Source organism: Condylura cristata, unplaced genomic scaffold, assembly GCF_000260355.1.
Source record: "Condylura cristata isolate star-nosed mole 26May11 unplaced genomic scaffold, ConCri1.0 scaffold00024, whole genome shotgun sequence".
Classification (NCBI taxonomy): domain Eukaryota; kingdom Metazoa; phylum Chordata; class Mammalia; order Eulipotyphla; family Talpidae; genus Condylura; species Condylura cristata.
Window position 1 is genome coordinate 32805550 of NW_004567125.1, and position 12528 is coordinate 32818077.

Here is a 12528-nt window from a genome sequence, read left to right on the forward strand (position 1 = left end):
CCTTTATAGCTTATTTGTTTCTTCCCTCCTGTCATTCTCATATCTTTTCCTTGTCTTGTATGCTTGGTAGTTTTACTATGATGTGTCTTGCTGTATTTCTCCAGTCATCATGGTAGTTTGGTGTTCTTCTTGCTTCTTGGATATCTACTTTCATCTCCTTCTTCATATTAGGAACGTTCTTTTCTATTATCTCTATGAATTTTTCTTGATTCCTTAGCCTTTCTCTTCACCTTCTGGGATACCTATAACTCTGATATATCCTTTCCTAATGGTGTCATATAGCTCTTGAATTGTTTCTTCATTCCTTTTCCTTTTTATTTCTCTTTCTTTTTCTGCTTTAATTCTCTTTATTTCTGCGTCTTTGAGGGACCTGATTCATTCTTCCATTTCATCTATTCTGTTTTCATTACTTTCCCCAGCATTCTGTGTGTCCTCTAGTGGCCTTTTCTTCACCTGAGTTTCTCCTATTTCCTTTTTTAATGTCTCATTTTCTTTCTTCATTTCGTTGATGGCTTGCCTCATATAATTTTTTTTTCCTCATCTTGTTTCTTTATCATGATGATTCTGAATTCTCTATATGGTAGTCTGAGCAGTTCTTCTATAACTTTGGTGGTTTCTGTTGACTGGTCTTTTTTGTGGTGAATTTTCCCCCTGTGGACTTGCTTGAATATTTGTTTGTCTTATTTTCCCTGTCATGTGTTTTCTAACACTTTCTATTCGTTGAGACAGGGTGTTGCTATTATTGACTGGCCTTCTTTCTGGGTGTTCTTTCTGGGATGGCAGAGGGACTTCCAGACACTTCAGTTGTGGAGGGTATTCTGAGCCTTGAGCCTCGTTTTGTTTCAATATCTCCTGTTTTTCCAGGCCCCACTGTGTGGAATTTTGTCTGTCGTTTCTGCCAGTGACAATTAGGGGTCTCTTGTAGTGTTCAGCTTCTTCTGGTAACTTGTTGAGTCCTTGTCTCTCGGAGGTGCCTGTTGATCTTTGTAATCTTCTGATGTCCTGGGTTCCCTCTATGCTTGGATGCAGCCATAGGTGGTGGTGTGCACTAGATGTATTGTAGCTGGGCCTGTGGTTGAGCCAGTCACTGGATTTGTTTATTTTCTGTGCACTGTGTGCCTTGCAAGGCAGTGCCTTATTGGCTCACAATTCTTCTGGCTACAGCTGTCCTGTAACACCTTGAGTCCTAATTCTGCATGCCCCCCCCTCAGTTGTGCAGGCTGCCAGTCCTCTCTCAGGGTCTCCAGGGCTCTTTGTGCCCACTCAGAGCAGTCTCTTCCAGAGCAGCCTTTCCCTACCACTTGGGGTAGTGTTAATGGGCCTGTTTTTGGTTCAGTCTAACCTTTTTTTCCCCTTTTACCTCAGAAGCTTTGTGAACTCCCTGGCCTAGCCTTAGTGACTAATGGCTGGAACAAGCCTTCAGGCCTATGCTGTGGTGGTGGGTCAAATGTTGCAAACCTTGAATCTGCCCCAGTCACCAGACCTTACCTCCCCACCTCCAGGGCTCTATGTGCCCACTTGTGCAGTCTTTTCCTACAACTTGGATTCCACTCACAGAGACGAATGAGCAGGAAGCCTCTGTCTGTTGCACTAGAGATGGGCACTCTCTCAGTCGGTGCCGCAGGGTTCCATTTATCTTCTCTGAGGCACTTCCTAGACTTAAGCCATATCAAACATCGTTTCTGATGACAATGATATGAAACTAGAAATCTACCACAAAAAGAAAACTGGACAGCTTAAATATGTGCAGTCTAACCAAACTGTTACACAGTAAATCTTGGGTCAACAAAAAATACAAAGGAAAAATTAAAAATTTTCTGGAGATTAATGAAAAGGAAGAGACAAGTTACCAGGTGTTTTGGGTTACAGGAAAGGCAGTACTGACAGAGATACATGATAATATAGGTCCACATCAATGCATAATTCTCAAGTATAATCTAACTTTGCATTTGAAGGAACCAGAAAAAGGATAAGTGAAATCAAAAGACAGTAGAAGGAAATAATCAAAAATAGTATAGAAACTGATTAAATGAAAACCCAAAATATGATACAAAAAAGGTATTAAAAAGGGGTTCAGACTAGTTTCCTCTCCTTGTTTCTGAAAATACCTTGCATTGAATTTGGTCAAGAAGTGCTTTAAAAACATGTTGGACTTGGATGGAGCTGGAAAAGATCATGCTTAGTGAGATAAGCCAGAAAGAGAAAGAAAAATACCGGATGGTTTCACTCATAGCAGGAGTATAATGGACCAGACGAGAAAATAACAAAAATAATGAACAACCATATACCAGAGACATTCTGTGGGGGCGGAGTGGGGAATGGGATCAAAAACGGGGGGGGGGGGGCGGAGTGGGGAATGGGATCAAAAACGGGACTATGGTGGTGGCACAGGGGTGATTTGGTGATGGGAAACCCGCGGGGATGGCAATCGAGATGGAAAAAAAATGTGCAAAATGATGTAAAAATAAACTTTGTAATATAAAAAAAAAACATGTTGGATTTACCTTATGACTTTTCTCTAGCAGTAAAAGAATTCCTGCTTGTGAATCACATTGCTCAGGTCCCAATTCTCTGGTTCTTGTGAAGCCAGTGATACCTGTGTGCTGGTGTCTTCATCCTCAAGTCTCTTTCTGCTTTTCCAAGGAAAAGGTAAAGGCAGAAAGGATGGGTGATCTTTACAAATTGACTTAGTGATCTTCCTTGATGTGATTATGAACTTCAGCTAAGAAAACAGAGCTTTATTAGACTTCTGTCAAAGAAATCTATGCAGAAATAAGATACTGGAGGATGACAAAAACTTGATTACAGTGTGGTACTAATTCTTAAGCTGGAACCAGAGAAAGAATTGAAGACCATGGTGAAGGAATATCCCATTTCTTAGAATGGGATATTCAACTGACAATCAAACATTCAATAATTAGCTGAATGATTTTGGGGAAAGATCTGATAGGACAGAAATGGAATGTTTTCTGATTACAGATCATGTCTTCTGGCAATATTCCATAACTCAACTTGAAAGAAATTCAGTGTGTAGAAACTATAGTGAAAATGGGAAGAACCCACAATGGAGAGGAAATATGATTGTGAGCAAAAGTAGAACAGAATTCTGGCCCTGCCTGGTGGTGCAGCGGGTTAAAACACAGCACTGAGAAGCTAAAGCCACTTCAGCATGAGTTCGACCCCCGTCCTGGTGGTGACCCACATGGTGTGGCAGACCTCTCCTAACCCACCTGCTGCTCCCTTCAGCAGTGTACTTCGTCAATCTGCCTGTTCCGCCCCCCTCTCTGTCTCTGGTGAAGCCTCTCGCCGCCCCTGAGTCTCTGGCCTGTACCCCAGTTCTGTATGCACAAATAAATAAATCTTAAAAAAAAAGTAGAAAACAAAATTCAGTGGGCATGCATACTTTAAGACACACAGAAGAACTCAAAATGGGAGAACACTCATGAAGGTAAGGTAGTAGCATGGAAAAGAGGCTTCACTCTGCAAAAGTAAACCTCCATTGAGAAAACCTTCCTCTAATTTATTCAATATCTTAAACATATAAAAAGATACACTGGAGGAAAGCCATTAATATATAGGATGTGGAAAATACTTTAGCAGTTCATCATATTTCATGTTTAATAGAATAAATTTGTACAAATGTAAGGAGTGTGGAAAAGGCTTTAAATTTTCTTTGTCCCTCATTGTTTAAATGTGAGCTTGCACTGGAAGAAAACTTTCTGAATAAGGAATGTGGGAAAGCCTTTACTCACTCCTCAGGCCTTACTGAATATATAAGAAGTTAGAGCAGGATTTTTTAACTCTTAAATATGACAAATGCGATATTTGCTAGATCATCTCATCTTACTAGATACTTTGGAATTGCTTTGGAAAGCAGTCTCTTGAATGTAGTATATATATGAACATATTTACCACTCACGCATGGGAAAAAACCTTATACTTGTAGGATACTGAATAAGATTTTTATATTCTTCAAATATTAACACAGGCAAACACACCCCAGAGAGCAATGATGAATGTAAGGAAAGTGAGAAAAGCTTTTACTGTCTGTGTTCCTTAGTGATCATATGTGACCCCAACCCAAAGAGAAACCCTATGTGTGTAAAGTATGTGAGGACCTTTGCTACTTCCTCATGTTTTGCTAAATATTGACATTTTAAATCTCACAAGGAAAGAAGTTCGTGGACTATATGGGGATTTTTCTTTTTTACCAGTTTCTGGCACATTGTCATTTATAAGGGTGTACTCACAGTGGCGAGAGACCTTACAATGTAAAAAATGAAGGTCTTCACTTAATCCTAGCTCTTAGTGGACATAGGAAAATTCGCACTGCAGTAAAACCCTTTAAATGTGAGAAAGGTTGGAGAGGCTTTTCTGCATCCCCAAATCTTAGATATTCCATATTACACACTTGAAGGAAGATCCATCAATACAAGGATTGTGAGAAAGACTTAAATATTTTACTTTTTTTTTTACCTTTTTTAAATTATTTTAACAGCAAAAATAATTAACAAAATCTAAGGCTACAATGCAAAGTGTCAACTCTTGGTTAATTATTTTGCATTTGCTTTGTTTACTGATACAGTTTTTATATTTCTACACCTTAATTTTATGATGGTATTTAAATTTCCCCCATTCTTCAAATTTGTGGTCACAGATACAGAGAGCATATTGTGAGATGGTGTTTATGAGTGCCAATGGACAGCAACACAGTCAGCCCACTCTCCAGACCAACAAATGGAGAGTGTCCTTATCCTTAAGTGTCTCCTCTATTTGTTTCGCAATTTTCTACTCCATAGCAAACCTTGTTAGAACTTCATGATAACAATTGTATTTTTAAAACTTTTCTATGTACTGTCATAGTTTTACATCTTTGTGGCTAGAGATGACTGCCCTTCCCAGGACTACACTTCTCAGAGAATAAACTGCTCGCTTGGGAACAATCCTTCTTATACAAACCAACAATCCAGGGCACAGACTCCAACCATATCTGTTTCTCTCACACAGTAGCTGATATATCTCCTCCCTAAACGAACCCATGAAAGGTAGGTAGAAGACAGCTAGAGAATCGTTATGCCCAGAAGTCAGTGAAATGATTCAGTGGTGAATAACAAACTAAAACCTAAACTTTACACTGCAGACACCCAATCAAAATTCCCCTTTTCTGTTGACCCTTTTCCTGACAGACCAGGTGTTTCTCTATGCGTGTCCTCCAAATGGTATGATGAGCCTTTGGATTGTAACTAGTCCACTTTCAATCTGTTAACATATACCTTTCATAGAGAAAATGCAATAGAAGAAATGGAAACTTCATAAAGAAATGACTGGATAAAAGCAGACATAAATGGTTATTCATTTTGGAGAAACCAAAGCTGCTCTTCTACTCTACACATTCACAAAAATTATTGAGGTCATAGTTCAGTGTCAAAGTTCAGTACATTTTACATAAACATTTTGGAAACTACTTGTAAAATCTACAGGTGGCTAATATAATATAAACTAAGGTGCAAAACTTGAGGAAGACAGGTATATCTGACTATGTGAAATATAAACATTTTTAAGAGCACAAAATCTCTCCAAAAGGCAACATTTAATTTACAAGAAAAAAAAATTGGAAGACTCAATACTATAGGAAAACGGGCAAACATTATGGTTATATAGTAATAAGCAAATTAGAATGTTGATAAAATATATGAATTATACCAAGGTTCAATTGAAAAAATGAAAAAATTCATTATGATTGATAGAATTGACTGTCCAACATAAATAAGCAGCCACAATTTTCCACATTTACAACTATGGATACATAAAAAATTAAATGGAAAACAACAAAGTTGATGATATAATATTTCAACTCCTTGTTTGACATAATGCAGTTGAAACTGGAATAAAAACATTCTGAAACTGTATCCCAATTTATTAACTTGTAAAATCACTTCAGAACAGAGAAAATGATGCACACCTTCACAGGAAGTGAAAACAATCACAAAGTAAAGGTATTTAAAATCCCTTTGGTTCATTCAAAAACGTTTTCTTCTCATAAGTACTCTAAGTGAAAGAAGAATTGCTGAGATCATTGTCTCATGAACTACCATGGATTACAGATCTAAGACAATAAGTTTATATCAAAATTTCAACATTCTTTTAAGTTCTTAATTCGAACATTCATTCTTTTTATTTCATTCATCACCAAATTTCTCTGATTTCCTTTCAACATAAAATATAAGATTATAAATTAGTGTGTTTCTATAAATATATGTGTGAGGTTATTTGAAATTAAAAATGAATAAAATAAACACAAACTTGATCACTGAACATTGATTTTGGACTCAACCAAAATTGTCCACATATTTCATTTATTTCTTGCAGCATTCCACTGGAGGTTTATTTATTACTACCACATTAATTTCAGAAATAAAGAAATTGATATCTAAGAGATTAAAACTTTAAAATTACATGAAAATGTCATGATGATGAATTGTTTTTGAATTAAAAACAAGGAAAACATATACTGTAGGCTGCAGCTTTTTATCAACCACTTTTATTCTTCAGATTGTACATTTTAAATGTGCAATTTGCAATATGCATTTATACTCCAATAAATTGTACAGAAGGAAAAATTTCTAACACCACATCAATCAGAGTAGAATTCAGAACATAGTACATGATTCACATTGAAGCAGTGATGAGATATCTCTTCTACTGAGGAAGAAAGAAGAATGCCATATATAGATTGAGAAAAGTAGAAGTAAATTCACATTATTATTCTCTTTTTATATAGTAGAGAACATAAAAGATAAACTGATCATATATTGGTTCAAGGGAGAATGCCATGATTTACAGAATATCATGAATGAGTCCTAGAATCACAATATAGAGACTCGTGGTTGAATATACACCTGAGAGAGCAACAGAGCTCAGGAATATTCTCACCGTACAATCTCCTTTGATAATTAAGCTATTAACTAAATCATGTGTGTGGCTTCTTATGCAGTAATAATTATCTAATACAATAAGTGAATAGAAGTGAGGGCAATTATAATAATCTGACATTGGCTATTGTTTTCATTTGTTTATATTTGAAGAAACCATTTATGGTTGCTCAGTTATTTCAATTTATTTCCAACAACTGTGTGTGTGTGTATAAAACCCTCTGATTAAGATTGATATTTAGGTAGTCAGAAAAAGTTGAAAGGATATGACTGTTTGTGAAATCAGCTGGTGACTAGAAAGGAGTTTAAGACATTCCTTGACCATAAACAGTGAATAGAATCCCAGTCATGATAGAGATAATAATCATTTACCATCCTTCCCTAGTTATGAATAATTAATAAAGGAAGATATATTTCCTTCAAAGAAAAAGGTATTATAGTTGCACTGGAAGATTTCAAGGAGAAATTTGAGGATAATTCAATAAAAACAAAGAAAATGCCAATTAATTCTTCATCCATTAGTATAAACTCTCAAACACATAGACACCACTCTCCATAGTCCAGTAAGTAAATATGGAGCATGACAAAGAAATATTTTGCATATTAATGCAGATTCTTCATTATATTAAAAACTATTTGTGAATATATAGTCATAATAAATCAGCCTAGTTATTAAAATGTGTCTCTCAAGCATACTTCTCCTGCATATCTTATTGGAAATTTAATGGTAAGAGCAGGATATCATAATGAGGAGAATAAAACCCAGTGGCCAGATATAAAATAAGCTGTATATTAGTCACATTGTCAGGAAAACTAGATAAGGAAGTAATATACAAAAGAATGAAAAACTTTCCACAGTATAAAATTACATAAATCGGCCCTCCCTGGTGGCACAGCTGGTTAAAGCACTGCACTAAGAAGCTTAAGCCACTTCTGCATGAGTTCGATCCCCGCCTGCCCCGGAGGTGACCACATGGCGTGGCAGACCTCTCCTGACCCGCCCGCTGCTCTCCTCAGCAATGTACTTCATTGATCTGCCTGTTCTGCTCCCCATTCTGTCCCTGGTGAATCCTCTTACCCTCCGCATCTCTGGCCTGTACCCCAGTTCTGTATGAATAAGTAAATAAATCTTTAAAAAAAAATTACGTAAATCACCTTAGTCATCAAGTGTAGTTACTTTTCCATAGGAGTAGTTGAACTCATGTTGCTTCTCTTGGTAAAATGAAATTTATTTGGTATAATGTATAACAACTAAGAAAAATGTAATCCACATTATTTCATTATGTAAGTGGGAATTTCAAATTATTTGTACCACAGTTGGAATAAATATGGGAAAACATTAAACAAAAATATGAAAAACTGCTGTGAGAGAGAGAAAACTTAAGAAGAGGGCTCCAAAAATTGAATAGCAAAGGTGAGGAAATTAACTGAAAATTCTTTCAGGAAATAAACTGAAAGGGTAAATTCTACTTCCAGAATCTGACACTTTCTATTTTTGAAATATTGACCCCTGCAATTATGATCACTTCACCAGAACTATGACAATTGCCCTTTTGTAATTTCTTTTACAAAGAGTCTTTTCAGGGCTCTCTTTATATCTTTGTTCCTTAGACTATAGATGAAGGGGTTCAGCATGGGTGTGACCACGGTGTACATCACCGATGCTATTGCACTTGCTTGTGAGCTGTGGGTAGCAGCAGAGCTAAGGTACACTCCTAGGATTGTACAATAAAATAGAAGAACAACTGAGAGGTGAGATGCACACGTGGAAAAAGCTTTATACTTGCCCTGAGCTGACGAGATTTTACGGATGGAGGAAACTATCTTAGAGTAAGAGTAAAGGATACAAATAAAGGGACCACCACCCAGCAGGAGAGCTGCAAAGTACATCACCATGTTATTAACAAAGGTGTCAGAACAGGCAAGTTGGATCACCCGATTGACTTCACAGAAAAAGTGGGGAATTTCCAAATCTGCACAGAATGAAAGTCGCAAAACCATTAAGCTTTCTAACAAGGCATTCAGGGCACTCAGGATCCAGGACAGCAGGACCAGCAGCCCACACAGCCTGGGGCTCATGATGACCGTGTAGTGCAGAGGGTGACAGATAGCCACAAAGCGGTCATAGGCCATCACGGTAAGGAGAAAGATGTCCAATACTGCAAAGAGTACAAAAAAGTAAATCTGGGTGATGCAGTGTTCATAGGTTATGATTTTGTTCCTTGTGTGAATATTTAGCAGCATCTTGGGGATGGTTGTAGAGGTGAAACAGATGTCTACAAAGGACAGGTTACAGAGGAAGAAGTACATGGGCGTCTGGAGTTGGGTGTCTGAGCTGACGGCCAGGATGATGAACAGGTTCCCAAAGATAGTGATCAAATACATGGAGAGGAAAGACCCAAATATGAGAGACTGCAGTTGTGGCTCCTCTGATAGTCCCAGAAGAAACACTGATATTTTTGTATCATTGCCTGTTTCCATGTGGTGGAGATGACTATTGGGAAAATAGGAAAAGTTTCATATAAATTTGCCATAGTCACATATCTGAATGCTGCAATATGTATTTTGCTGTAATAAATTAGCTTTTGCATTCTGTGCATGGATATAGTTCACTTTGGGAGGTCCTTAATGACATCTCTAATATGGAAGTGTGCACTTTTTTTCAGCTCAGCACTTTCTTTTTTCTTACATCATTCTTCATTTGTACTTTTTCATCTTGGTTGTAATCCCTGTGGACTTACCACTACAAATTCACCCGTCTACCGTCACCATAGTTCCGTGTGCTCTTCCCACCCCAGTTTTGATCCTGTTCCCCTCACCACTCCCATAGAATGTCTCTGGTTTGTAGTTGTTTGTTGATGTTCATTTTTACTTTACTACATTTTTTTTTGATTTTCTGATCCCTTACACTCTTGCTATGAGTAAAACCTTCGCATTTTTATCTTTCTTTCTGCCTTATTTCAGTAAGCATGATCCCTTCCAGCTCCATAATGTTGCTGCCAGTGGCACAATTGGTTAGCATTATAAGGAATTGTGTCCTGCCAGTATTAAGAGTTCATGTATCCTACAGTTTTAATGTTGAATGATATAAGTTGATTGTTGATGGTGATATTGGCACTATAGGGAGACGAAGAACAAGTTCCCTCAATTCAATGATGGGGAAGGAATACATAAGCCACAATAACTTTATGTAACATTTCAGATGGTGCAGGTGGTAATAAGAAAAAGACAGCAGGTATAAAGGGGAAGTTAATTGCCTTCTCTTTTCATGAGTATTTTGGCAAAACCTGCAAACAAGATTGACATTTTAACAAGAATGTCAAAGTAACAGGGAAGAGAAATGTAAGATTCTGTGGGGAAATTTGTTCCTGGTACACAGACCAATATTAAAAACCTCCAAGCAAGGTGTTTGTTTCAAAGGTTTTAGTTGACAAAGAAGAAACCCTGCAGTAAGGTGAATGAGCATGAAGGACAATGATTACAAATGCTGTCAGATACATTGAAAAAGTGAAGTGGTGTCTGTTACTGCTGAAGCTTCAAGAAAGAGTGAATTCCTTGTCTGTGCTAAAAATCTTATGTAGTTTATTAATCGTGTTGCAAAGGAGTTCAATATGTAAAGGTGACCTGGGATCATATATTCCCAGATAACTCTTATGACATATGGGCCAAAACACAATCACTAGCTAGGTACTGCTCTCATCACTGTTAGCACCACAACTGCTGCACACAAAAAACCCCGAGGGTTTATCTTAGCCAGCAAGAAGTGGCAAAACAGAGGTCCTTAAAGCTGTGTGGAGGATTCTCAAGCACTAAAACTGGGTCTAGTAATTCCAGAGGAAACAAAAGCTCTGGTTAAATGAAAACCTGCCAAGGTGTGGTGTGTATACAAACTGGAATACTACTCAACAACAAAAAAGTGCCACTTGCAGCAACATAGGTGGAACTGGAAACAATTATACTGGACAAATAAGTCATAAGTAAATAGTAAATAGAAAAAATTCAGATGGTTTCACCTGTAGAGGGAACGTAGGGAAAATGAACAAAGGTCAGAAAGAAGAAAGTGCAGCCAAACTACAGGTCTGAGGCATACAGTAGAGGGAAGGCAGAAGAGTCAAAACAGGCGAGGAGGGGCACCCTGTTTGCGTAGGGATTAAGGCTCAGTGTTTTCATGCTCTCACCACTGTGGCCTGATTTCACTCCCCAACCAGGGAGTTGACTGCATATTTCACAGCAGACCTCTCCTGTCCTGACAGCTGCTACCCTTAGCAATACATTTCAGTGGATCAACTTGTTCTGCTTCCAACTGTTTCTTGGATGAATCCTCTACCCCATCACCCCACACATCTGATTACTCCCCAGTTCTTCTATGCAAAATAAATAAATAAATACATAAATAAATTTTTTAAAATAAAAATGGAGGGTAAGAGTACACAGGACTGTGGTTATGGTTCATCGATACCAAGGTGGTGAGAGAGCTACAGAGAATACATGTGAAGGAAGAAATCAAATATTGTACAAAAAATAAGCAATGTAGAAAATTAAAAAAAATCAAAGGTTCTTCATAGTGTGAAGTAGTCTTGCTCTTATGTTGCTCTGTTGGCTGGCAATGTATTTGTAAGTCCTAGTTCATTTTTTCATGAATACTTCAAGATTAAACATCAGGTGAAGTGATTTCATTTCAAACATAAAAGCCAAACCCTAGGTTTACATTACAATGTCACAGTATAATGGACTGGTACATGACTATACAAATATTTCAATTTTAAATATCCCTCAAGTAATCTATACTTATATAAAGTTAATATATATATAAAACAACAAAGCAGGAAAAACTAAAAATTTTATTTGAAATTGTACCATTGGAAACAATAAAAACTCAGATCTCAGTAAATAATCTGTGCAAATAACTTGCATGTCAGTTTACAACAGAATAAAAGTGTCATCAAACTCAAAAATATGTCCAGCCTCACGTAATGAAATCTACCTCCATGGTCTAGGCCTTTCTGTAAGAATAGCTTTGCTCAAAAATACCTCACCTGTAAAAGGGTTTTTAAATTAGCTCAAAACCTGCCATGCACAACTAAAAATTCTATTTTTCTCTTTCTCCATAAACTGCAAAAATCCTTGGCTATGTTCTAACTTTACTGGATCATTATCATCTTCCCATTCCTCTTACTTTCATCCAAATGGAAATCATACATTGTACAAAAACGAAGGGTGATGTAGTGTATCTTAAAGAAAATGAAAAAAGGACTTGCATTCCCATCATTTAATTAACAGTGACCCTTAATTTCTGAACACAATGGACAGTTCTCCTTTTAACAGTCAAATAAATTAATACAGCAATCATTTATCTCTAGGTTTATTAAGATCTCATGTGAACGCTGGTAAAATCTCTCTGTTGCTTTCAGACTGAGTCACATCTGAAGCAAGTCCTAGACTCTCTGACCCACCTGGATGAGATCTCTGAGAAGAACGTCTCCAAATGAAAGTTCAACTTCCACCCTGGATAGTTGATAATGAGGCTGAAATTTGTTCCTAGACAAGCTGGCAGGAAAGAAAGAAATATTGGCCCCTGAATCTAATGAATGATTGC

The 12528-nt window shown here is 37.2% G+C and overlaps 1 protein-coding gene across 1 annotated transcript; it reads right to left on the reverse strand.

The window, feature by feature from the left end:
• Positions 1-8468: 8468 nt before the first annotated feature.
• On the reverse strand, positions 8469-9413 carry LOC101628176 (olfactory receptor 1571-like). Its single transcript, XM_004688222.1, has one exon. The coding sequence runs from the start codon at positions 9411-9413 to the stop codon at positions 8469-8471; it is 945 nt and encodes a 314-aa protein (XP_004688279.1).
• Positions 9414-12528: the final 3115 nt, after the last annotated feature.